This window comes from Equus asinus, chromosome 19, assembly GCF_041296235.1.
Source record: "Equus asinus isolate D_3611 breed Donkey chromosome 19, EquAss-T2T_v2, whole genome shotgun sequence".
Taxonomy (NCBI): Eukaryota; Metazoa; Chordata; class Mammalia; order Perissodactyla; family Equidae; genus Equus; species Equus asinus.
The window spans coordinates 20,224,659-20,251,609 of NC_091808.1; the positions used below are offsets into that span (position 1 = coordinate 20,224,659).

Genomic DNA, 26,951 nt, shown 5'->3' on the forward strand with positions numbered 1-26,951 from the left:
AAATTTGGTATAATTGATATGATTGCTGTAAACAAAAATGCATAGAAAAAAATCTAAAATGTAACCAGTGATGACCTTTGATTGATGGGCTCAAGGGGTATCACTTGTTCTCTTTTTTATACTTTAAAAATATTTTCTGAACTTCTATGATGAGAATGTATTACTATTTTAATAAAAAAATATTATTTTATTATAACGAAGAAAGAGGTCCTCCTTGCCGCCTCCACGTTCACGTCCCACTCATTCTCAGGCCACCCAACTGAGCTACCCCCACCATTCCAGCCTAATTTGGCTCACATTTGAACGTCAAATCCACTTGTCACTGTTCGGTCCTTGTCACTTAACCTCTGGGCACAGGCTTCTTTTTCTTTGCCCTCCCTGTCGCAGGATCTCCTGGTTCTCCTCTCACATCCCTTACAAGCTCACGCATCAGCTTCCCCAGAGTTCATTACTTGCCCTTTTCTCTTCCCACTCTGCAGTCACTGCTTCCCCAAAGAGGAACGTCCACCTAGCTTCCCTCTGCAGTTCCAAATCTACGCGCCCATCCACTTTCTGCTCATCTCCAGGGGTGGCGGGGCAGGTATGAGGGCCTCCGTCTCTTTCCCTGCAAAAGGAATCAATAATGCGCACGGGGCTATTGTGAGGATTAATTATGACTACCCAAGCAAAGGACACAGCGCCCAGTTCGTAGCAGGCAGTAATTAAATGTCCATCGATGTTATTGTACCTTGTATTATTCTTGCAATGTCAGCGTCTGGCCCTTGTGGGCGCTCAGATAAACATTTTATGAATGAACACTGAATGAATGAATGAATGAATGAATGTGATTCTTCCCCTCCATTTCCCACTGCCGTCACCCAAGTTTGGGCCCTTGAGTCCTAACGCCTGGTCCATGGCAGGCACCTCAAGGCCCTGTCCACCTTACAGAGTTATCCGACAGAGGCTTTGGAAGCCCAGCTTTGAACTGAGGCGGCCTCCTGCTCAGAGCCAGCGTCTACACAACTAAATTTGCATTGCTTGATTTAGCAATATGGTCTCAACCCAGTTTTCTAGCGTTCTGTGCTCTCAGTGCCTTCTACACCCCGCTGTTTCGATTGGCCTGCACTGGTCACTGTCCTGGGTTTTTGCCCTCCTCCGCTTGTCCCCCCTCCCCCAAATCCTTTAAGCCGCTCTTCTCAAGGAACCTTCTGCCCCAGCCCCCAGGTGATCTGGGACGCTCCCGGGAGTAACTGTCACCAATTAAGGCTGGATCCTCAGCCTGGGGAGTTTTGCAGACCCTCCCAGGGGAGGAGGGGAGGAGCGAGTTCAGTCCCCAGGGAGGCTGCCGTCCTAGCCTTGAGAGCAGCTCCTTTAAGCTAAAAACAGGTCCATCCTGCTCTAGGAAGCCCTTTCCCATCACGACCCTGCAACGCCAGGTCACTACTCCATCTCCAGACCCTGGAAACGCCTGCCTTGTAGTATCAAAAAGAAACGAACGGTTTGGAGATGACCCTCCTCACTCTCCACTCGGAACCAGGGGAGTCTGGCGGGGTGCCGCTGCTCCCTCCCAGGACTGCAGCCTCCCTGAAGGCAGATGCACCCTGTGCCTCCTCATCTCCCCCTCATCCCAGCACCTGGCACCGGGCTGGACCCAGGTGGGGGAATGAGTGTTCGCTCAGTTGCAGGGGAAGGAAGAACAGAACAAGCGTCTGCGATTGTCCACTGTGTACTAGGCTTGCACGGAGCCCCTGCGTGCATTTCATTGTCCCAGCAGCTCTGCAAGGAAGGTCATGGTGTCCCCATGTTAGAGATGAAGAGACTGAGGCTCGGGGAGGCTAAATGACACACCCCATCACAGAGCTAGTAAGTGACAGAGCCAGAATTCAATCCTGGTTTTATCTGACTTCAGAGTCCACGCTCTTTGCACTGATACTGCGTTGCCAGCCAGGGTAGCGAGCAGTCCAGAGCCAGCCAGGAAACAGACGACAACTCGAACTGGTAACTGCAGAGAGCTTTACGGAAGGACTACTCTGCAAGGCTACGGGCAGGTGCAGGCCACACAAGGGACAGAGCAGTTCCCCAGGGCTAGTGACAGTGGGGCTCTGTCACCCCCTCTAGGCCTGATAGGGAGAGGAGGGAGCAGCCATGGAACTTGGAGGGACCGAGCTGTGTGGACAGGGCCAGCTGACCGGAGCTGTGACCTTTGGTTGAGGGATGGGCTAGTCCGCGGTCACCCTTCAGGGAGGGAGAGGAGCAAGTTCTCTGACCGGCGGGCTCCTTGCCTCCCCTCTCCTGTGGAGCTCTCCATCCGCCGAACCCAACTGAAGCTGGAGGACAAAGAGCCCACCGGCATGTCCACACAGACCAGCTGCGAGCACGGTGGAGAAGGGTGGAGACGGGCATGAGCCAATGAAGGCCAGCCAGACGAGGCCAGAGGAGATGTGTGGGTGCAGGGTGGCCGTGGCGGGGGCCCACGCTTCAGAGGTGGAGGCCGGTGACCCCCTTTCGTCCAAGGACAGAGGCAGCTCCTAACTGGCCCCCCTGCTCCCAGGCTCCACCTCCCCCACCATTCTCCACCCAGAGCCAGGTTGAGTTTCTTAAAATGCGCCCCAAATCATGTCCCTCTCCGGCTCGAAACCATTCAGGGCCTTCCCTGTAAGATAAAATCCAAAATCCTAAATAAGACCCGGAGGTACCGCAGACACTGCCCAGCCCACCTCCCCAGTCTCCTCTTAGGCCATGCCCCCGGGCTCCCACCCTCCAGCCACACCCGTCTCCCTGAAGTTTCCAGAACACCCCAAGCTCTTTCAGTTTCCAGAGTCCACCACCTTCACACGACTTGTTCCTTCAGTAGAGAATGGTCACGGCATGCCTTCTACTGCGCACACACACACACTGCCTGTCTGACTCAGAACAGCTGCCTTGGCCTCTCCAGTCTAAATGGGGTCCCATGTGCTGCTTTCTTGGGGTGCTGAGTCCATTTTCCTTCAGCATGGGCATTACCGTTTGCGACAACATCGGTATCACAAATAGCATCTGTGACGTTAGTTGCTAATGTCTGTCCCCTCTCTGGACTGCAAGCCCCACGCGGGCAGGGGCTGTGTTGGTGTTCCTCACTCCTGTCTCCCACTGCTGAGCACTGTGCCCAGCACACAGCTGGCCCCTCAGGAAGGCTTGTGAGTTAGCATGACAGGACTGGGTTTGGTGCTGGCCGTGCCACTCCTGTGAGTAAGCACTTGTACTGTTCTGAGCTCGGCGTCTTTCTAAATTAACTTTCTATTATTATTTAGAACATCTAAACAAAGAGGAGAAAACAGTACACTTAGGAGCTCTCTGTGCCCATTTCCTGGCTTCAACACGGGTCAGCTTGTGCGTTCAGTTTCTTTTTCTGTAGGGAAGGGAGAGTAGAAGAATTTTTCAAACTTTTTTGACTATGACTTACAATAAGAAAGACATTTTACTTCGAGACCCATACACAATACGTATGTAAATAAAACGAAAACGAAGTTACACAAAACAATAATCGTGCTGATATTCTGATTTTTTCCAGTCTATTTCTTTAAATGTTGGCATGACCCCCTTAACTGATTTTACGAATGGGTCATGAGCAGCAGTACCGCGAACCCCGCACTCTGTGATCTTCCACCTATCTAGAAAATTGTTAGCGTTCCCCCTTTTCTTGCCGAGCGATGACAGCCAGATCCTGTCCCCTAGTGGTCATGTTTGGGAACTTGATCGTGTCTCCCTAGAGGTCAGTTTTTGACTTGGGAATAAATTCATTCTGGTAAAAAGCACTCAGTGCAGGCCCTAAGCCAGGCGTCTGGGTGGTGGGTTCTGAGATGAATTACTGCATAGACCCTGACCCCTAGATTCTTCCCCCAGTTAATGACCATAGCACAATGGCTATAGATCTGTGCTGTCCCATATGGCAGCCACTAGCCACACATGGCTATTGAATACTTGAAATACAGCTAGTGTAACTGTGAAATTGAATTTTAATTTTATTTAATTTTAATTCATTTAAATATAAAAATCGACGCGTTTCAGTTACTGGAAAACACTCAAGTATGTTTGGAACAATCTGGGTATGTGCATCTACTCCTTCAACCATTCACTTATGAAATCTAAATAAAGATTCAACATTTCTGATGAAAAATTAACATTCAAATTGAGATGTGCTGTAAGTGTAAACTACACACCAGATTTCAAAGACCTAGCATGAAAAAAAATCCCACTAAAATAATTTTTATACTGATTAAATGTTGAAGTAATATTTTAGACGTGTTCAGTTAAATGCATATATTATTAAAATTAATTTTACCTGTTTCTTTTTATTATTATTATTATTTTGAGGAAGATTAGCCCTGAGCTAACATCTGCCACCAATCCTCCTCTTTTTGCTGAGGAAGACTGGCCCTGAGCTACCATCTGTGCCCATTTTCCCCTACTTTCTATGTGGGACGCCTACCACAGCATGGCTCGCCAAGTTGTGCCATGTTCGTACCTGGGATCTGAACCGGTGAACCCGGGCCACCAAAGTGGTACCTGCATACTTCACTGCTGTGCCACCGGGCCGGCTCCCTCTTTTTATTTTTTAAATGTGGCTGCTGAAAATTTTAAATTACTTATGTGGCTCACACTGTATTTCTATTGAACAGGCATTCACCAGGCTGGTGTTCCTTCTGACGTCCCTCCATCCAGCCCCTCCTGTGCCTCTTGCATCCTTGATGGAGATGGAGGAAGCTGCTAGAATCTTTATCCACACTAGGGTGGGGATCAGGAGTTAAGTTTATATTAAGGACATATTAAGGTTGAGATGCCTGCGACCTCGCCCCTCAGTGCGTCTGGCAGCAGCATCCCCTGGAGCTCATTAGAAATGCATGCCCAGGCCCCACCCCGACCCACTGAAGCATCATCTGCATTTTAACAAGATCCTCACGTGATTTGCTTGCGCATTAAAGTTTGAGAGGCAGATGCCTATTAGGAAGCCAAGTGGAGACACAGGTGGCAGTTCTTTGATTGCTTTTCTTTGCTCAGTGACTTAGGATGTGAGGTCAAGGCTGAGAGTGAGGCTGTGGAGAAGGTGTTGAAGGTTTGAAGAGACTGGAGAAAGTGTGGGGTAAAGATGTGGGATGGGAATGTTAGTAGGAACAGATGAGCAAAGCCTCAGGCTTCATGACCTCCAAGTGAGGTCGGGCAGCCCCTCGCCTATGTTCCTCCTTCAGCCGCGTGGTTTTGTGGAGCGGTGGTTTTGCCTGTTGGGTACCACAAGGCGGAGGGGGTTGGGGTTGGGATGATTCTAACGGTGGATCTGAGCTGGGTAAGGAGGGCAGTGAGGCTGGGAGGGATAGGGAGGAGGAGGCACCGTGTGTGGACCGTTGTTCCTGATACAGTCATGGATCTGTTGGAGTCAGGCTCGTTGAGCTGGAGAGATAGATGGCGGTCAGAGCCTGGTGCACTGGAAATTGAGATTATGGAGGGGGTGCAGTTATTGGTAAGGAGAGGTTCTCGGGCAGCTATTATCTTGGGGTGGGAATAAGAGAAGAGGAAATGGGTGTTGGCTTTTTTTGGAGTGTGGAGTTCTTTAGATAAATACAAGTGAAATATGAGGAAGGGCTTCCTGCCCAGGAGGGGGTTACGAAAGCTGGGAATCCCCCAACAGGTCGGGATGAGTAAGAGGCCAAGGTCCGTGGTGGCAGTGGGCAGGGTATGAGGACATGGCTGGAACCTGGGCCTTCTGTGCTACAGCAAATTCATCCATCCAGGTCCTGTTTAATCTTCCAAATGAAATCCTACTGCTGGCCAAACTGAGGTTGTTAATTACTGAATCACTGGGCTTTTATCTCACATAGAACAATAGCAAACAACAATAAGAATCTCACTACATAATAACTATGTCCAAGCACTTGAAAACTGCTTTTTGTTTTTTCTTTTTTGCTGAGGAAGATTCGCCCTGAGCTAACATCTGTGCCAATCTTCCTATATTTTGTATGTGGGACACAGCCCCAGCATGGCTGCCATCGAGTGGTGTACGTCTGTGCCCAGGGAACAAAACCTGGACCGAAGAAGCGGAGCATGCTAAATTTAGCCACCAGGCTGTGGGGCCGGCCCTGAAAACTGCTATTTTTAATCCTTATCATCCTATATTATTATCTTCCTTTTTATGAATAAGGATACCAAGGCTCAGAGAAGCAATATGCTCACTGTCACACAGGCACTAAAGTGATTTGAACAGAACCCTGGGCTGTCAAGGACCGAAGCTGCTGGTAATTGGATTCACCTGGAGACATTTGTTTCTGCCTCCCCTGAAGATTCTGACTCAGAGGTCTAGAACGAGGTATCCCCAAGGCAATCGACATGTTTTCACAAGCCCCTCGGGTGATTCTGATGATCAGGGGAGACTGGAAAACACGGCCCTGTGCGCTGTGGCCGCAGCGGGGGTGTCAGGCTGGCTCGGCGGACCAGCCCTCCTCACGTGCTAAAGCTTTCTCCTGAGCAGGAGGAACTCTCACCTGGCCTGCTTCCTGTTCGGTCTAGCCTGGTAGTCACCAACAACATCACCATGTGCCATTTTCAGTGCCTTTCCCACAGACGATTTCACCTGAGCTTTCAAAAGTCGTAGGAGGTAGGGAGGAGCAGTATGAGCAGACTCACTCACGGGCGAGGAGACGGGCCCCAGGCCTCATGGACAATCGGCGGCAAAGTTGGGACAAACCCTCTCTCTTGGGACGTCCAAATCCACCATTCTTCCACTCCCTACTTCTTTATGAAAGTGCTACCTCATGTTTATGGAGAATAAGCTAATTTTTAGGGGAAAGAGCTCTCATGTCCTCCCCCGACCCCAGGAGATCTGTCATTTGTGCCTGCGAGCCTTTCTGGCCCCAGTTTTGAACATCAGAGTTCCTTCAGTTCAACAGATGATGGGCAGGGCCGTGAGTGGTCCAGGGATGAATGAGACTTTGTCCTCGCCCTCCAGTGGGAGAAAGAGGCATATTTACCCCAGGCTGCGTTAGATGCCTCAATTCAGTAAACACCAAGCCCTCTGAAAAAAGGCAATTTTTTGAGAAAGTTAGTGATAAAGGAAAAGCCCTCTTTGGGGCAGAGGAAGGCATCAGCTCGAGGTAATCAGGCACACTGCAGGAGGAGTCTGTGGGACTGATAGGGGCGCCGTGGGGCTGGGCTGGAGGGGCTCAGCAGGCAAGAGAGTTCTCTGGATCCACGCCTCCGGTTCAGCTTTTCCCACCCACTCCCACCTGGGCTCCGGGGGAGTCACACCAGGGGCCCACCCTTCTAATCTCCCTCCACCTCCTCTCATCCATCACTAAGCTTTGGCTACCCATCCCTAAAATAAACAGCCTGATCCCTTTGATTCTGCCCAACCCCCTCCTGCTGCCTCTCGCTTGACTTGACTTGTCTTCCGGGGTAGGGTTGCCAGAAAAATGCAAGACGCCCAGTTGAATTTGAACTTCAGATAAGCAACAAATACTTTTTTAGTCTAAGTATTCCCTGGGATTGTATGGGACCATGGGACATACTTAGGCAAAAAATAGTTTTTCTGAAGTTCAAATTTAACTGGTTGTGCTGAAGCTGGCAGCCCTACTCCAGGGGCACCGCCCAGCCCCCTCCCCCCAGATGGCTAGTGACAGTTTCATGGCTCCCCATTGCCTTCAGGGTAAAATCTCCATTCCTGGCCCTCTGCTTCCTTGCCCAGCCCGATTTCTTACCACTCCCACCCCACCTCCCAATCCTGGATTGCTGAGACCAGGGACCCTAAACCCCTTGCTTCAGCCGCTGTCCCCTCTACCTGGAGCACGTTCTTCCCGCCCCTCCACAGCTGGGCTGATTCCTAAACATCCACTAACACTTGCATCAGGTGCTACTGCCTCCAAGGGTCCTTTCTTGAATCACCCCTCACCCCACCCCATGCTGGGCTACGAGCTCCTTTCTCTGGGATCCCACAGAGACAATACTTCTTGACCCCAGCACTTGTCAACTGACAAAATTGTGATTGGTCTTCCACCATCTCCCTTAGACTGTCAGTTTCTTAGGACAGGGGCTGTGTCCTTCAGCCTGTCATCTCCAGAACCGGAAATTCCTGTCTGCTTCGCAGACAGTAGGGGCTTAATTAATAATCTGCATTTTATCTGGGGATATCAAGCCATCAAGAGGAGACGTCATTCAGTCATTTAGTGAATGCCTATCGTGAACTGTCGCCCTGGACCTGGTGCTTCAGATGTTCTTTTAAAACTACAATCTTGATTCCATGATCAGAAAATAGACTCAGGAGAAAGAACGCAAAGAGAAAGGCTTGTGTGGAGCTGTGTGTGTCCCCATGTTCCACTTTCCCACGGGGCGGATGTAATTGCTGGCTGGAAAATGAATCTCCTTGGAGACCATTCTGGCACTTCTAGAAAGTGGAGGGTGCTTCCTGGAGGAGCTCAAGTGTGGAGAGCATGAAGGGACATCAGTAGGTCCGGTCAGATGCTGTAGGGCCTCGCGGTTCCTCTAGGCTCTATTCTGTGATCAAGGGGGTGACTGAAACGGAGCACAGGCATACTTGCTCCCGTGGGCTTTCGCTGGCGAGCTCACGCTTTGGGAGGGGACTTCCTAAAATGGGGTCTGCAGGCCCCTGGGAACTGAACTTAGATTGAAGGGTTGGGGTGGCTGGGGGAGTTAGCCCACCATAATGTCCACTACTCCCCCTAAGTAACTCCTACTTAAATTATATCTATCTATACAAATATACATAGCTGAGTGTGTGTGTGTGGGGGGGGGAGGCAATTTTAAAAACATTCCTATTTTAATTGGTCTGAAATATACAATCTAAGTGGTAACTTTGTTTCCTATGCTTACCAGGAAGCACACTGCTTTCATTCATGCTTAGTATGCAAATAAGCTTCCAGAGAAGTCCACGGGCCCCTCCTTCCTAAATCTTGCTCTAGGAAAGAGCTGGACCAGAGCCTGGGATAATAATCCAAGAGTAGGTGCTTAGGGACGGGTCTGGAATCAGGAGGTGCTCAGGCTGTCTAGGCTGTCTAGCTGCATTCATTTTTAGCTGTGTTTTGTCAAGTCAAACTCAATCCCCCCTCCACCCCACCATCAAAAAGGAAAAGTGTCAACAGGCTGTGAAAGACACTCAGCTGATCTGTGGCTATTAGCATGAGATAAGCACCTTAAATAAAACCATTCATCTCCTGGCAGCCTTGGCGTAATGGAAAAAACATGGACTTTGGATTACTAAATGAGCAGTGTTTCAAAACTTCCTAGAACCCATTTCCTCATTTGTACATGCAACTACTAGCAGATTCTTCCATTAGCAGCTGTGAGGGTTGAGATGGTGGGCGCAAAGCCCCGCCCCAGCGTTGTGCACTGGTAGTCGCATCCCATTCAGGACTTCTGACTCTGAAACATGTGCTTTCCTGGTTGAAGTAACTTGCAGTTCTTACGGACAGAGATTCTAAGTTCCATCTCTACGTTTGAACGTTTGAAGTTTTACACTTGAAAGTACATTTGGCTTAAAAGCATAGAATTGTCACGGAGTTCATCATGGATTTATGTCTAATAGTAAAATAAGGGTAAAAATATAAATGTCCTCCGTTAGGAGATTGATTTTATAAATCAGTATAGCTATGTGATAGAATACTTTGCGACATTAAAATTGTGCTTTTGAAGAATACTTAGTGACAAGAAAAACGTTCATGATAAAGTACGAAGTAAAAGAAAAGCCATAAACAAAACATCATTCAACAGGACCCCACTCTAGAAAAGCAAGTAAAATACGTAAAGGCAAAGAAGCACCAAAAGCAAACGCTTCCCGCTGGGAGGCGGGAGGAGGTGGAGAGAAGTGATTTCCTTCCTGTATTTTGGGGGTTTGTAAGTTTCCATCAATGATCATATATTCGCTTTAAATCTGAAAATGATAGAAAGTCCTCGTGGTCTTGGGAGGCGCGCGAACCTGGCGGAAGCGGGCGGGACCGGCGGCCCCCAGCGCCCCCTGGCGGCGCCCCGAGGCCCCGCCCCCCGGGGGCAGCGCGACTGGGCGGGGCGCGGAGCCCCTGCCCAGCCCAGGCCCGCGCGGGCGGCGCCGGACTCGCCCCGCCAGGAGGAGGTCGGATCGCACCGTCCGCAGCGGCCAGGCAAGCCCGGGGCCGGGGCAGGGGCTGGGCGGCGCTGGGCCGGGGTCCCAAACTTTCCGGGAGTGCGCGGGGGGCCGGCCCACATGGGGATCTGTCGCCGTCACCTCTGGAGTTTCGCTTTCCCGGTGCTCCTGGGGCCAGCGAGCGGCGCCTGTTTAGCCTTGAGAGCCGAGCAACAGTTTGTGGGCCCCGGCGAGGGGGCCGGGATCTAAGGGTGTCAGGTCCCTCTTTCTGGCGCGACTGTCGCAGGGCGTGTCCGGAGTGCCAGCCCCAGAGTGGCCAGCTGTGCGTGTGATGAGGGTAGTCAGGGCGCTCAGCTGCTGGGGGGAGGGGAGGCGGCCCAGGGCCGGCCCCAAGTTGTCCCTGCAGGCCCTGGCGGCAGCCTTGGTGTAGACAGGTGAATGAGTATTTCAGTGAGTGGGGGAACGGGTCCCAGCTCATAGACAGGGTGGAAGCAGTGAGCAGCCCACGTCCTGGGTGAGGGGATGTGGCCACTGCTGTCACCATGACTTTGCCTCAGTGCCCCTGCTTCTAGCCATTGTCCCGGGCCGGGTTCGGAAAGCTACAGGAAAGTACTGTCTTTCTCCTCGCCTCGTTGGGTCAGAGTGAAAACCGAACCGGAAAACGGCAAAGGGGAAAACCATTGGAGGCTGGGAAGAAGCAGGGCACGTCAGAGGGCGAGTGGAGGGAGGCGGCTGGGAGGCCTGGGCCTGCTCTGCGGGCTCTGCATCAGCTCTTGTCCTCTGGGGGTCTCCCTGCCCTCTCCCTCAGCGGTGGCCTCTGTGTGGTACCCAGGGGGTGGGGTTCTACTGAGGAACCTGGACGACTGGTAAGCTGGCCTAGGCCTGGGAGCCAGGGTCAGAGCCAGATGTCACGGAAGGTCCCTCAGGTGTCCAGTTCTCTGGGGCTCTGAAATATTCATCTCACCCCTGGGTTTTGGTTTCAAAGCTGGCGCCTTTGGCCTGGCCAGTGGTGGCAGGGGAGCCAGGTGCTTCCTTGGGGCTGCTTGGTCTGGGGCTAAGGGCAGCCATGCTTCCTCCTCACCTGCCTGTCTCTCCAGTCACCAAGACCCAAACAGAGACCCAGTTTGTAACTTAGAAAGAAGTGGGGGACACACAGGGTTAAAGGCCCTGACTTCCTCTGTCGTCTTGTGCCATGACCTCAGGGCCTCACTTGTAAAAATGAGCAAGTCAGAGAGGTAATGATGGGTTACACCTGAAGTCTGGGGAGAAGCTCATGTCATGAGCTGAGGTAATAGCCACCTCAGCTCAGCCTCCTCCATGGGTACGGGGCTTCTGCCGGAGTGCTTCCATCCTCAAAACTTCTCACCCTGGGCCCTTCAGAAAGAGCAGAAGCCCCAGAGAAGGGACACACACTTGTGTGTCTTCAGAGGGCCCCACTGGGAAGGCCAGGGGGTGGAAGCTCATACAGCATTCTGGGAAGAAGGCCTCTGCTAACAATTTGGTTAACCCTGATGTGGGCTTTCTGGAGTATTCTGTTGGGAACGCCATGGCGGGGATGGTCTTGATGGAATCTTCCAACTCTAAGATTCTGGGATTCCAGGCCAAAACTTGGGTATTGTTTTGAAGTAGAAATGATATCCAGGCGGCCAGAGGCCACAGTGCGGGGTGCCTGGAGGATGCTCAAAACACTGGTCAGGGAGGAAGATGAGAATGAGTCGTTCTTCCTGTATCTAATGATTTGTGTTTTGTCCCATTACATAAAGGTGATGTTAGGGGATGCCAGCCTCCTGGTTCTGTGCTGGTTGGAGATGTCCCCCAGCCCTTGGCAGTCAATCCCGCGTGGAGATGCTAATAGTAGCTGTCTGGGGGCTGGGGGTGGGGGAGTAAGAGGAGAGGAACGACCCTCCCAGAGGACCCTGGCATCGAGCTAACTCTGAGAGTGAGGGGCACGCCTGGTACTTGATGTGACTGCTCTGAGGGGCTGGGTGTAAGGACAGGGGTTTTAAGATATGAGGAGTTAGGACGTGAATCATTCTCAGGGTTGGGTCTGTCTGTAACACAAAGGTGGCCTGGTCAGCGTCCCACAGGATATTAATTAGTTGTGCCCTGATAGAAGGTTTCAGGCTTAAGGAAGTCTGAAGGAGCCCTGGGTTAAAGAAAGCGTTGGCTTTTCCCCCCCAGACCTCGAAGAGGCTTCATATGCCATTGTGCCCTGTGAATTTCCAAAAGGGGCTGTGGCTGTTTCTCAGGGCCCTTAGCATCTCCAGGGCAGTGTTCTTCGAGCAGTCCGGGAAAAGCCTGGCTGGCTCTCTACTCTCTGGTTCCCGGTAACTAGCCCCCCCTCCCTTCCCCGTGTGGGCTGGTTTGGGGGAAAGGGAGGCCAACGGAGGTCATCTGCCTGGATTCCCACAACTAGTTAGTGGCAGAGTTAGAACTTGAACCCAGGACTCTTGACTTCCTGCCTTGTACTCTTTCTTTTCTACAGAGTTCCCCTGTGTCTCTGCAAGCTCTGGGCTAAGTGAGCCCCAGGAGATGCTGGCCACAGGGTCCAGAGGGCAACATGGGGGCAGTGTGCGGGGAGAGGGAGTTATGGCCACTCCCAGGCCCAGAACACCCCCATGCCATGTGCCTCTGCCCTCTGCAGAGTCCTCCAGACCAGTTTCACACTGGTAGTGACCCCGCGTAGATTGTTTAGGAAGTACGTTGTTCTGCCCTGAAGCCTTCTGTTCTGGTCCGTTTGGCTGTTTATTCGGAACCAGAGACTGTTAGGGGTGGAGTGGGCTTTGATGCTTGGTTCAGGGTATTTGTTTTACGGATGAGAAAACTGAGTCCAGAGATGTGCAGTGGCCTACCGTGCCGCACACGGTGGAGTCAGGACCAGAGCCAGGACAGGAACTCAGCTCCCTGCCTCCTCGCCCAGGGCTCTGGCCTGGCTGGACTTGCTGCAGGGGACAGGGGATTGGTATCAACAACAAAGGTCTGTGCTACTGCGGCCGCCCCAGGTGTTGGCCTGGTCACACAGGTGACTCGTGGAGGTGCCTTGGGGACTTCTGCTCCAGGCAGGTGTAAAAGCAGAGGGCAGGACCATTAAGATCAGCCATCAGATCTGAGTTCAGACCCATCTCTGCTGTTCACCTGCTCTGGGACCAGAGACCTGGTTTTCTCTGAATCTCAGTTTTCTCATCTGTGGAGTGGGGATACGAATTTGCACCTCACAGGGCCGTTGTGAGTCTCGGTTACCTGCTTGTAAGTACACAGTACTTCAGACGTGCCTTAGTCCTCAGTGGTAAGTACACAGTACTTACTACCATAAGTGGTTCTCTTCCCTCCCTGCCCACCGGAGTGAAGGTTTGTCTCCCTTCTCCGTTGTGGGTTGTTAATTATCTGTCTGCCTCTCCGGTCCTAACTTCCACTGACCAGGCAGGAGGAGATGGAACACACAGAAGGCAGTGGATAGGGGGCTGTTTCTGAAGTGGCATCTAGCCCCCGTTAATGGCTTCCTCTTTCCTTATCTGCACACCCAGGCTGTTTGACCACTGACTCGGCTGGAGTCTCTGAGGTTACCTACTCTGATGACAGCTCTACCCCCCAGAGAAGGGCGATGGGGAAGCTGCGGGTGCCTGGGTCCTCCCCTGCTCTCCAGGGCGGCTCCCCTTCCTTGGAGACTGGAGCCGCCCCTCAGTCTTGGATTGGAGAGAGGCCACCCTGGCTGGAGACCGGGAGGCTGGAAGGGAAGTCACGGGTTGGCAGCCTTATCTGTTTCTGAGCGGGAGGGCACAGAGAACTCTGGGAACGGGTGGCTTCTGGCTCCGCCTCAGCATGTGTGTGCTTGCGTCGGTCGCTCTGAGTCCTCAGACAGTGGGCTGGGCTGGGGATGGAAGTTCCAAACCCAAGATCAGGAGGGCCTGTCGCAGGTGGGGCAGGAACTTTCGTGGCTCTGGGGTTTCCTTGTCTGTCAGCTGACCAGATGGTTTCTAAAGTCCAGATCCTTTCTAGATCCTTTCAGTGTCATCCTGTTAATCCCAGAGACCAGGCGGGCAGAAGGCTAAGTTGATTTTGGGCCCCTTGGTTGGTGTGCCTCAGGCCTGGTGACTTGTCCAGACACTCTGGGTGCATCTTTTTCTCCTTTGCCCTGGTGGCTGTGTGCTGGGGTGAGGGGAAGTGTTTTTGGCAGGGAGGGGAGTGCTGGGGGAGTTGGGGAGGTGAAGGGAAGGGGAGGTAAGGAGACTGTCAGGCAGGCCTGGGCCCCGCCTGCGTGCTCCTGCCTGCTGGGTGGGGTTTCCTGAGATGCGCACTCTGAGCTATTCTTTCCACTCTGGCCCTGGGCATCCGTTCCTGGCAGGGAGGCTCCTGGCAGGGAGGCGGGCAGGCTGCCTGGATCAGTCAGCTGCTCCTCTCCGCCCCTCCCTCCAACACACACACCCTCTTGCTGTAACCCCAGTAGCTCAGGCCTCCTCTGCAGATGCCAGAGCCTTAACCCTTCAGAGTCTCCCTGGGGAGCTGGAGCCCGGGCCTCAGCTGGCTGCGAGCATGGTGGCCACACTGAGATGTCCCCCAAGGCTGCATCTGAAAACCTCCACAGCCAACAAGTCATGCGTTTGAGCTCCCGCACTTGGCTGCTGTGATGGCTGGGTCTGGGGGTCCTTTGGGAGAAAGGAGAGGGTCTGGCTCCTTCCTGATGGGGGTGGGGGCCATGAGAATGGGGAGCAAACTTAGATCTGTAATGGGCAAGGATGGGGCCGAGTCTGAGTGTCTTGTGAGGAAGAAAGTTCTAACAACCCAAGCTGCTCCCTGCTGCTGGAGTTGTTCTGTAGAAACCGAATGTACACTGTGTTTTAGGAAAATTCAAGCTTCCGGTGGGAACGTTAAACGTCCTTTTTAGCCCCTGGAGACTGCGAGCCCTCCCAAAGCTACCAGTGGAACCCAGAGGACCTGATTCCTGGTTTCTAGTCTTTGGGCATCAACCCTCCTCACTCTGCCTCTGGATCTCCTCCTCCTCCCCTTTCGACTCTACGTTCTTCTCCAGCTCCCACCTTTAGTCATAGCGTGGAAAGCAAACACTGCCCACTTCCTCCTTTCCCCACTCCCTAGGCAGATGCCAGCCTAAACCTCATCCCTAGCGGAGGCCCTGATGACGCGGAAGTGGCCAGGGACCTCAGGTAGGTCGGGCGGTGGCCTGGGAGCCCTGGCCCTGAGGCTCCTGGCCAGCTGGCCTTGCTCGGAGGTGAGTGGCTGAGCTTAGCCACTGCCCTGACCAGCCTGGACACTCTCGCCCTCTCTTGCACCCAGGTGTCTACACTAGAGAGTTGGAATGGAGTCCCGGCCCCAGGCCCAGCTTTGTGACAAGGGTTGGTCACTCTGCCCCCTGCACTGTACTGTCTGTAGTAAAGCAAGGGGCTGGCTGGCCTCAGATGAGCGAGTTTCCTTCCAGCTCTGACGTCCCTCTTCACCTCCTGGCGGCTGCCCGGGGTTGGGGAAGCGGGGGCATTGTGGACGGGCTGAGTGGCTTGGCGTGCGTGTGTTGTGTAAGCCTTACGTTCTTGTGAAAGTCTTGGAGGGGAAGCCGTGTGCAGGCGGACAGACACGGTGCCTGTGAGCAGGCAGAGCAGGGGGTGTAAGAGCACAGCTCTGGCAGACTGAGAAGGACAATCTCTGTATGACTCCACTCATATGAGGAGTTTAAACATGTGGACAAAGAGAACAGATTAGAGGCTACCAGGGGAAAGGGGGTGGGGGTGCACCTACAACACGACTGACAGACAATGATGTACAACTGAAATTTCCCAAGATTGTAACCATAAACTCAATAAAAATTAACTTAAAAAAAACACAAGAGCACGGCTCTGGGGTCAGGCAGCTCAAGTCTTGACCTCGTGACCCCCTGGCCAGGGAACCGTGGGCAAGTGACTTGATTCTTCTAAGCCTCTGTTGCTTCATCTGTGAATGGGGATAATGACGTTCTCTACACTGCTGGGCTATTGTAAGGATTTGGTGAAATAATGACTAAAAATAGCCAACCTTTACTGTTTATCAGGGCTCGGGCACTGTACCAGGCACTCTGTGTTTTCTCATTTACTTTTCACAACAACTCTGTGGAGGGTGCTATGATCATGTTAACCCCATTTTCCAGGTGGGGAAGCTGAGGCCTAGTGAGGTGAAGTGGTCAGTGCCAGTCTCTGGTGAGCATGGGCTGGTGGCCGAGCCCCAGGGAACTGGACTGTGACCTGCTCTGTTCCCAGAAGGCAGGTCTACTGGTGAATTCCTCTGAGGCCAGCCGAGTCAAAGGGAGGGGCAAGGAAGTCAGAAGGAGTCTCTGTGAGTCAGCAGCCCGCTGGGCTGGACCGGAACACTGGAGTCCTGGTGGTGCATCCAAGGCTGACGTCTTTGCCCTGATTCACCCTGCATGCTGTGGCTGTAGCCTCTCTGGTGTGGGGAGGGACCGGTTTGTTGGGTTTGGCTTAGAGGAAGGAGGGAGGGGCCACCGGCTGTCCAGGCAAAGGGCGGGCCCTCCAGTAGCCAGGCTCCTCAGGAAGTCTCAGGATTACAGTCTCTTAGAGCTGGAGATGAGCTCAGAGACCAGCTGGCCCTTCCACCTCACTTCACGGAGGGGCACCTGAGGAGGCGACAGGACCAGGCTGTGGTGACATCATTGTGTGGTGGCCCAGCGGGGGCTTCTGACCACAGGGGCCTTTCCTGCCGGTGTCTCTGGGGCCATGTTCAGCCTGTTCACCTTTGTACCACCACCCACATGGTGGATGTCAGATAGGCCTGGGGTGCCGAGATGACAGGAATGATGACAGATAACCCTACTCCGAATGTAACCTGCCTCTGGTGGAGTTAAAGGGGGTTTTTGGAGGGCACGGGGAGACCCGTGTAGGGAGAAGAGGCCCTGGCCTCAGGGGAGGAGAACCCAGTTTCTCTTCCTGCTTTTTTAGAAGTCTATTAAGGAGATCCACGTATTATAACTAATTTTCCTACCCTTACCTAAGCCCCAAACATTTTCACAAACAGTTAATATCTGTTTCTTAAACAAACACCACCCAGTTTTTGGTTTTGCTCCCTGATTCCCTCAGGGCACCCTGCCCGACTCTGCAGGCCCTTGCCCACGACCCCGCTTTTGTCGCCCTGGTTTGCTGTGTTACACCCTCTCTGTGAGGAAGGTCTGTCTCGTTTTTGGCCTGATGCGTTCTTGCTGTCGTCTGTTACTCTGGGAAGATGCAGAGCAGATTTCCTCAAAGTAACCCATTTAGAGGCCTGGCCCGGTATTCCATCGCTCGTCCCCACCCTCCCTGGCACCTTCCCCTCTGGATGATCCCAGCTGTGGAAAGAGAGAAGAGCCGAGGCAGCGCTTTGTCTGCTCCCTGAACTGCGCAGCTGCCCTAAGAGACAAGCCGGTTCTCCCCTCCTTCTAGCAGAGGCTCGCAGGATGCCTGCTGACTGGGCCTGGGTGCTTCCTCCCTGTGGGGCCCTAAAACTCCACCCCTTGGGAGGTGCTCTCAGGGGCCCAGACTCTGTCATGGCTCGGCCCTACCAGACATAGGGACCTTCCAGGGACTGGCTCCTTAGCCCTTCCCAAGCCCCCATCTCTGCCTCCGTGGAGGGGAACACAGGGCCCGGAGGACACTTATTTGGCAGAAGAGGCCTGAAGAACACAGCGTGATCTAGAGGACACACACCCAGCACCCTGAAGGCCTCAATTCTGGCTGTGCTATTAACCTGGGACCCTGGGGAGTCACTGCACTGTTCTGGGCCTTGGTTCCCTCATCTGACCTGAGCTTTTAGGGAATCTGATCTCTGTTTCTGCTTCCTTGCTCCCTGTTCCTCAGCCCACCCCCGGCTGTGGGGCTCCTGCCGCAGAGAAGGGACTGACTAATTCCTCAGGGCTCCCTCCTCCCCTCTAGCTATGGCCCCTGGGGGTACAGGGGCACAGGCAGGGATCACGGGGACCCTGGGGCTTCAGGGCCCTGCATGCTCTATCTGCTGCCTGGCAAGGCCATGCAGAGAGTGGTGACAGCCACAGGCCGCCCCACGCCTGTCTCCCGAGCCCCAGCTGTGACTGAAGAACCAGAAAGTCCTGTCTCAGGCCTGCCCTCTGTGTAGTCTCCCAGCCCCCAGCCCGAGGCCTCTCCAGCGGCCCCTGACTTCAGCCTGCCACTATCCAGGGGCTCTCCTCCTCCGGGCCTGGCAGCTCCAGCCCTGGGGCCAGCCTTTGTTGTCCCCCCTGCCCCCTATGGCTGTGGCTCCTCCCAGCTCTGCTTTTCAGGCCTGGCGCTCCTGCTCCTGCCAGCTGCCCTAGGGGCTGGGCTGACTCCTTCCATGGGTCCCAGTTGGCCATGCGACTCACTGGGAGGCGTTGCTGGGGCCATTGGGCTTCTCCCCTGGTCACTGGAAGCCTGTCTTTAATGAGCACAGGGCCCCAGGGCCCTGTGAGCATGGGGTCCCCAGGGCCCCTGGTTCTTGTCTGTCACACCACTGCTGCCCAGTGAGTGCTCTGGCCTCCTGCACTAGGTGCCCCCTCCTGCTTTCCTAAGGCAGGCAGTGACACAGCAAGGAGGGCTGCGCACAGGAAGCTGGCATGGAGGTGGGGGCAGGTGCTGAGCTGGTGGGGCGACGGCGGTGGGAGGGTAGCTTGTGGGCAGAGAACAACATGTGCGATGGAGAGAGAAATGTGAGGGTCTCCTCTCCATGGAGGCAGCCTGCCCTGGGCTGAGTGAGCTGGGCCTGGACACTCATGATTGCTTTTCTTGTCTCCCATTTCAGGTCCAGCAGCTGGGGTCTCCCCTCAGCCCTTGAGCAGCCATGTCTACCCCCAGTGCTCCCCCTCCATATGAGGACCGCAACCCCCTGTACCCTGGCCCTCCTCCCCAGGGGGGCTACGGGCAGCCCGGTGGGTACCCCGCCTACCCTCCCTACCCACAGCCTGGCTATGGTCACCCTGCTGGCTACCCACAGCCCATGCCCCCCATCCACCCGATGCCCATGAACTATGGTGAGTCCCTGAAGGGTTGCTGGGGGTGGGGGGGTAGGAGGCAGCACGTGAGCACATGAGGCCACCTCCTTTCCTTCCTTTCCAAATTCCCGTTAATCTCTTTCTCTACCTTCCCTTTCAATCTCTCCCTCTGTTTCCCCATCTTTGTCACCTCCCTACTCTTTCGCTCAGCACCGAGCCCCCCAAACCACCTGCTAGCCCCCTTATTCAGCAAGAAGACCGAGTCCATAAGACACACCCCAGAACTCCACATCAGATGAGAAAGTGGTGGGTGAAGTAATGAATTACTTTGGAGTGGCGACCTTAGGAGGCCATTTCCGCTTCCAAACTTGCAGTTGCCACCTTACCCAGACTTATTTCTTCCTTAGGAAGTGGCTTGAGCCAGAAGCAGTTTTTTTCTTTTTTCAGAATATTCTCGGTGCTGACAGATCCTCATCCTTTGTGGTAATATCTGATTTTTTTTGAGGAAGATTGCCCCTGAGCTAACATCTGTGCCCATCTTTCTCTACTTTATATGTGGGACTCCACCACAGCATGGCTTGATAAGTGGTGCTAGGTCTGTGCCCGGGATCCGGGCCACTGAAGTGGAGTGTGCAAACTTAATCGTTATGCCACCAGGCCGGCCCCGGTAATATCTGATTTTTGTAACCATCTAGCCGTCATTTGGATGTTTGATAAACATCACGGAGGTTAACCCTCTGTTTGTTAAGAAATGAGATGAGGTTCAAAGGCAGTGAGATTTTTCCTGAGTGGCTCATACGCGGATTTTGAAAGCAGTTCCCAGGAGGCATTCAAGGAACGTTTTGAGCCCCTGAAGCATCTCTGGAATCCCGGAGCTCAGCCAGGTCTCTAGGCATGCGTGTTCTGGTGTGAAGATCATGAATCAGTCACGTGTATGGCTGGCCCCATCCTGCACATGTGTACCCCTGACATACCTGTCTGCCCTGAGTCCTCGTGTTGGCTCCGGCCCCCAGAGGCCTGATGATCAGGCCTCACACCCTGATCTCACCCTCCACACGCATGCGCTGTTTCCACCGTCCTTTTCCTGGCCTTCCATCCCTGACTTCCCCGCTCTGACCTCGCCAGCTCCTCTGGCCAGTACTCCAAGCCCTGTGCCTGTCTGGCTTCCTTACTAGACTGCGACCCCGACGGCAGGACCATGTGTGTTCAGACCCCAGAGCACCCAGGAGCCCTCAATAAATTCGTGCTGATGGAACGGCTCAGGCCTAAGCCCCCTCATGACAGGGGCCCTTGGCTCCATCTGGTGCCCGGGCCAGCTCTGGGTCACTCTGGGGACATTCTAGAGGACCCGGCTTGGGCGAGGAATCCTGAATTCTATCACTTGTCTTTTGGCTGGAGAGACCTGAGACTTTGTTTGCGAAAATGTCACGGGGGCTTTGGGGTTGAGGCCGTATGTCCCAGGTCCTCAGTTGGTCATACGTGATCCGTCCCAGGCGGGGGCTACGACCGGGAGGAGAGAGCAGTGAGTGACAGCTTCGGGGCTGGAGAGTGGGATGACAGGAAAGTCCGACACGCCTTCATCCGAAAGGTGAGACATGGGCTGGGAGGCAGGGGTCCCTGGGCCCCTCAGATGGTGGGAAGGGGGGGCTCATTTCCATTGCAAACGCTGCTGCCTCCCAGGCTCTCTGGCCCTGCACTTTCCTCGAGGCCCCAGCTCCTCTGACACGGGCTCGCCCTCCTTTTGTTTTTATTTTTATTTATTTTTTTGAGGAAGATTAGCCCTGAGCTAACGTCTGCTGCCAATCCTCCTCTTTTTTTTTTTTTTTTTTTTTTGCTGAGGAAGACTGGCCCTGAGCTAACATCCGTGCCCATCTTCCTCTACTTTATATGTGGGATGCCTGCCACAGCATGGCTTGACAAGTGGTGCCATGTCCACACCTAGGATGGGAACTGGTAAACCCCGGGTCGCTGAAGCGGAACATGAGAACTTAACCGCTGCACCACTGGGCTGGCCCCTTGCCCGCCTTTTGCTCCTCTCTTCCTTGACCAGGTTTTGGGGGCACAGATTCAATCTGGGGAGATCTACACAGGCTCTGACAGTGTTCTGCCCTCCACAAACTTCTTTCTCCTGTTAGACTGTAAGCAACTTGAAGCCAGAAATGACCACACTCGTTGGTAGTCCCCATCCTTGTCTTAGGCTGCACAGCGCCCTGCTCAGAGGACACAGGGACCCGACAGCTGCCAGCTGTCCTGCTGCAGACGCGGGGCAGTGCAGTGATGGAGTGCCGAGAGGCCGGGTGTCGGGTGGGCACGGGAGATGTCAAGGAGCAGCTGGAGGCGGGGGTCAGCCCTGAGGGGTGTGTCGTGTCTGAGCCAGACTCCTCACTTGGGGGTGGCTTCTCGGTCAAGAGGCAGCTGGGGAGGGCTTTCAAGTGGGAATGCAGAGGAGATCCTTCAGAGTGAAGAAGGAGCCCCTCCCCACTTGTGAACACAGGGCCGGGGAGGGGGACGGGGCAGGGTCTGGGTAGAGGCCAGGGGTGTGGGACGGTGGCCCGTGCTGCCCCCGGCTGTCTGCCTTCCAGGTCTACAGCATCATCTCCATCCAGCTGCTCATCACGGTGGCCATCATTGCTATCTTCACCTTCGTGTGAGTCCCTAGGCCTCTCTGCCCCACTCCTGCCAGCTCTGGGGTCCTAGGCCCGGGGCTCTGGGTCACCTGCTGGGAGTGTGAGTTGGGGACTGGACGAGGAGTTGGGATGCGGGTGATTAGAGAAGATGGCGCAGCAGGCTGTCCCTGGCACTCAGCAGGGAGGCAGGCAGGCTGTGGTGTGACTCCTCTCTTGTCCTCTCCTGCTCCACAGGAGGCCGGTCGGCGAGTTCGTGAGGAAAAACCTGTTCGTCTACTACATATCCTAGTGAGCCTGGGCTCCTTTCTGCTTGGGGCATGGAGAGGAGGGGTGACAACTGAGCAGCTTTGCTCAGTGCAGGGATCAAAATACTTTTTGAGAGCCAGCCCTGATGGCCTAGTGGTTAAAGTTTGGCGCTCACCGTTTCATCGGCCTGGGTTCGCTTCCTAGTTGTGGAATCACACCACCCGTCCGTCAGTTGCCATGCTGTGGCGGCTCACACAGAAGAACTAGAAGGACTTATCACTGGGATATACAACCATGCACTGGGGCTTTGGGGAGCAAAAAAAAAAGTATGTTCAAAATACTTTTTGAGACGGGCCCTCCAGCTTGCCAGCTGTGCTGGGAAGCAGGGGTGGGTGTGACCAAGTGAGGAGCACCAGCATCACATGGCCCTGGAGCAGGCAGTGGGAACTGGTGGCAGCATGCCTACTGCAGATCGGCCCAGGCTGGGGGCATCCTGGCCTGTGGGGTCACTCCCCCTGACTTCTCCACAGCTCTGGGGGCCTCCAACCTGCCGGCCTGCGGAGGGCCGCTAGGTAGGGCCTGTGGGTGACTTCCCCATCTCTTTCTCCCCAGTGCTGTCTTCTTGGTCACCTACCTGACCCTTGCCTGCTGCCAGGGACCCAGGTGAGTCCCAGAGACTTAGAGAATGAGAAGGGGTGGTGGGGGACAGGAAGGGGCGGAGTATTTAGGGAAGAAAGGGGGTTCCTTCTAGCAGGTGGGCAGAGCCTTACAAGCAGTGATGACGATGTTCAGGTGTGCACAAAGTACTGCACATGTGTGGGAGCTGTTAGCTATGCAGCTATTATTCTTACAGCAGCCCTGCGAGATATGTAGCATTTTAACCACTGAACCAACAGGAAGACTCCACGGCTCAGAGAGGCTGAGTAACTTTCTCATGGCCACAGAGGTAGTTAGTGTAAGAGCTGCAGACGAATCCAGGTCTTTGTGGCTCCACAGCCCAGGTCTGTCCCATTGCTCCCTGCTGCCCCTGCATAGAACACCTGACCAGGTACCCAAGGCCGTGACAGCCTCTTCTCCAAATCAACGCCTAAGTCTCTAGGTTCCTTCTGCTAAAGGAGTCTCTGATGCCTGGCTGGCCCAAGTCACTCAATCCTGGTTTCTTTCCCTTCAGACGCCGTTTCCCATGGAACATTATTCTGCTGACCATCTTTGTAAGTCCAGAAGGGTTGAGGGAGGGTGTGGAGACGGTGTGAGGGAGGGCTGGCCCTAGGGAAGGATGGGGACCCCACTGTGGGAGATGTCCCTGGCTCGCTCCCACCTCATCCTGAGCCCTGCCCCTCGTCTCCTTGGGGGCCACCTCTCCACCTGTCACATTTACCCCCGCTCTGGCAGTCCACCCTGGCCGTGCCTCTCAGCCCCGCCTTCCTGCTCAAGTGTCTCCCTCTCCTCTCTGTCCTTCCCGCAGACTCTTGCCCTGGGCTTCATGACAGGCACCATTTCCAGGTACGTTCAGGGACAAAGCACTACACTCTTGGGAAGTGTGTATTCTAGGGAGTGGGACATCCCTGGGCTGGAGTCATCTGTATGGGGTCCTTCTGGAAGTGGGGCTCTGAAGTCATCATGGGGGCTCATGCCTCAGGCCTCTCCTCGCTCCTTCCCCACAGTGTGTATGAAACCAAAGCCGTCATCATTGCGATGATCATCACTGCCGTGGTGTCCATCTCAGTCACCGTCTTCTGCTTCCAGACCAAGGTGAGAGCTGCACGGCCTCCCTGGCACCCCAACCTGCTTTTGTACAGACCTGGCCCTTTGGTGGGCCCTTGAGGAGCCCTGGGAGGGCCCAGAGCCCTATGCGGGGCATTCCCTTAGACACCCTAATCCCCTTCTCTTCATGGCTACAGCAACAAAACTGCTTCCTGTGTCTGTCCTTGGAATGTCACGGTCACTCCCATGCCCCCATCAGGCAGCGCTGGCCCTCTCTGGTGGGGGGAGGCAGGGCCAGTCTGGCTGGGCTGCTAGCTGTGGCACTCATGTGACAGGTGCCTCCTTCTCCCTTCCTGGCAGGTGGACTTCACCTCATGCACAGGCCTCTTCTGTGTCCTGGGAATTGTGATGATGGTGACTGGGATTGTCACTGCCATTGTGCTGTCCTTCAAATATGTGAGTGTCCCGGGAGAGCTGCAGTCGGTGAACCCCATGCTCAGAGGAGACTGTCTGTGTAATGAGCTGTAGCAGGCCCCACAGGCCTCTGGGTGGGCTCTGGTTTCCAGAACCTCTCAACTAGCTAGCAAAGACGCCAATGCCGAAGCGCCGTCCTTTGGGTCTAGTGTCTCTTTGGAGACAGAGGCCCTGGGAGTCATGGCACCTGAGGCCCTGGACAGCATCATGGAATTCTATGGGGAGGAGGGATGAGCTCTGTCTGACAGCTGAGACCAGGTTCTGCAGGCAGACCCGGAGTGGAACCCAGAGGACCGAGGAGATAGCTTGGATAGAAGGACCTTCAGGATCACTGTATCCAACTGCTGTTTCATTCCAGTTTCATTTCTCCTCCTCTCCAGGGGGGAGCGTGAGGTCCCTGGGATGAGGGCAGTCTCCTGGCAGGGAGGGGAGCACCGACTGGAAGGGGAAGCATAGGAACAGGGGGCCGCCTGCCCACTTGACCACGGGCTGGCCTTGCCCTTCTGTGGAGGCACTGGAGGGCTACTGAGCTGGGCTGCTCCCCGGTTCTGATCTTCATCCGGGTGGTCGGGGCTTCCCTCCCAGCCCTCTTCTTTAGTCGGTCCCTCCCTGGCTGGGCCGCAGGAGCCCTCTGTTGAATGTTGACCATGGCTATGGGACAGGAGATAAGGCTCTTCCCCCAGTAGTGCCCGGGGCCACCCCTCCCAGAGCTAGAGTTCCACCACCTCCTTTGTCCTGAAGTAGAGTGGACACTTCTGTACCTTAACTAACCGTGGAGACTGGTTTTGTATGGTCACTAGAGGACAGCCTCTGTTTTCTCTGCCACGTATGTCACCATTCTTAATTTCTTCCAGGATCTGGAAGGCAGAAGTAGGCCTCTCGTAGCTAGCTTTGTGATCTCCCCACTCAGATGCCAGAATTCCAGGGGGAGCTGGTCCTGAGGGCCTGCCTCGGTCTGTGCTTTGCTAAGATTTCTAACGCCCTCCCTGTCCTCTCCCCAGATTTACTGGCTTCACATGGTCTATGCTGCTCTGGGGGCCATTTGCTTCACCTTGGTGAGTAAGGCCCTGCCCCTCTAGGATGGGGGCTGAGGGGCTGGAGGGGAGGAACTGGGTAGATGGAGCATGAATTTTGGCTGCTTGGGGGGAAGGGAGGGGGACCACAGCTGCCCTTCCCTCTCCCCACTGTCAGGAGGTTCCACTGATTTTCTGGGCATTCCCACCATCTCGTTCACACCTCCTGCCTTAGGACACTCAGCAGGCCGTACTGTAGAGACGGTGTGTCTGTCTCTCCTAACTGGAACCGCTGGAGAGTGGAGACCGCGTGCTGTGCTCTTCGTTAACGTGGCCCCTAGGCACACCACAGGGCACGGAGGCTCCCCGGGCGGAGCTGCTGACCAGAATCGGGCTCTAGCCACTGAGCCCCTGGGCCCTCACTTGTGGCGCCCCTGTCCCTGCAGTTCCTGGCTTACGACACGCAGCTGGTCCTGGGGAACCGGAGCCACACCATCAGCCCGGAGGACTACATCACTGGCGCCCTGCAGATCTACACGGACATCATCTACATCTTCACCTTTGTGCTGCAGCTGGTGGGGAATCGCAACTGAGGACCCCCGGTTCCACCCCGCCTTGGGCGTCCCCTTCCCCAGAGGGCTGGGCCCTGGGCCTCAGACCCCTTTCCTTCCTCTCAAGCAATACGCCCAATTTCCTTTCTGTCCTGGCATGGCTGGCCGCTCTGGCTGTGGATGTGTAGGTACCTAGCGGGGCCGGAAAAACTGGGGGCTAAGTCTCGCCCTTGGTGGACTTGGCAGGGACTAGGCTGAAGATGTGCCTTCTCCCTCCACTCACTGTATGGCACAGCTGGGGCTGGAGAGGGAGGGATGAAAAGAGCCTATCCTATAGCTAAAAGAGACTATGAGAGGTAGAAGTGACATCAAGGTGATGAGGTGGCCCCTACCACCTCTGCCCCAGGCTCTGGGCTCTATAGCTGGAGCTGTTTCCTCCCTCAACCCCCAAGAAAGCCAGCGAACTTTGTCCCCAGCTGCCTGGACTCATAGGCCATATCCTGTACTGCTTTGGCAAGTGTCGGCACCTTCCAACTCAGGAAGGTAGAAGAGATCTGTGCCCGGGGGTCCCCTGCTTCAACCCCTCTTTCGACTGCATGTGTATACTGTTTATCTGGGTTAGGGGTCGGGGAGGAAGAGAGTGAGCAGAGTCAAGCACAGGGACCAGTTGGAGCAGCATGTGGCCTGCGCTTCCTCATGGCTTGTGGTGATGATGGCGACAGCAGGCCCTTTGCAGCCCCTGGTCCCCATCTTTCACAGCCGCCTGGGGCCTCCCTGGTGCTTCTGAGGTCTCTGCTCTGGGGACCTCTTGCTTCCTGTGCTCAGGCTACTCAGAGCAGAAAGTAAGGGGCAAAGATCAGGAGCTGGGGTGGTCTGTAGGATCATGAGTGTGGCCAGGAAGCAACCAGGGTGAAGGGGGACTGGGGTGGGGGCAGAGAAAATGCCTTGGGGTCCCCCACCCAGTCTGAAGGATATGCAAGCCTACGGTGGTGGCCATGGAAACTTCTGTGTTCTTTCCTCTGCTAAGCCGGGGAGGGCCCTGAGTGAAAGGACACTTGCCCTCTCAGTCTGCTCCTAACACGCACTGGGGGAGGGTGGACTTGAGCCAGCTGTTGCTTTCTCTGTGACACCAAGTGCCTGAAGCTGGAATGGGGAAGTGGACAAGGGTCACTCTGTCGGGTCGGGGTGGAACCCAGGTCAGCCCATGGTATATAATTAGGACTTCTCTAGTAAGTACTTGGTCCTAATATATCACACAAAGGACATAACTAGAAAAGTAATAAAGTCTTCTGTTTAGAAATTAAAGCC

General features: G+C 54.6%; 2 protein-coding genes across 4 annotated transcripts in view; one reads left to right on the plus strand and one right to left on the minus strand.

Moving 5' to 3' along the window:
* The window catches only part of PNKD (PNKD metallo-beta-lactamase domain containing), a 58,221-nt gene that overhangs the window by 28,086 nt on the left and 3,184 nt on the right, over positions 1-26,951 (minus strand). The gene's annotated exons all lie outside the window — the stretch shown is intronic.
* On the plus strand, positions 9,979-26,948 carry TMBIM1 (transmembrane BAX inhibitor motif containing 1). Of its 3 annotated transcripts, none has more exons than XM_014852524.3 (12): positions 9,979-10,115; positions 18,839-19,067; positions 20,522-20,616; positions 21,611-21,675; positions 21,890-21,943; positions 22,514-22,564; positions 23,073-23,112; positions 23,367-23,404; positions 23,566-23,653; positions 23,966-24,061; positions 25,081-25,134; positions 25,539-26,948. In XM_014852524.3, exons 2-12 carry the CDS (start codon positions 18,878-18,880, stop codon positions 25,683-25,685), a joined length of 918 nt encoding a protein of 305 aa, XP_014708010.1. In that variant the 5' UTR covers positions 9,979-10,115; positions 18,839-18,877; the 3' UTR covers positions 25,686-26,948. The 3 variants fall into 3 exon arrangements, with proteins under 3 accessions (XP_014708010.1, XP_070345843.1, XP_070345842.1); XM_070489742.1 differs by having other exon boundaries at positions 18,839-18,965; XM_070489741.1 differs by lacking the exon at positions 9,979-10,115 and adding an exon at positions 14,918-15,237.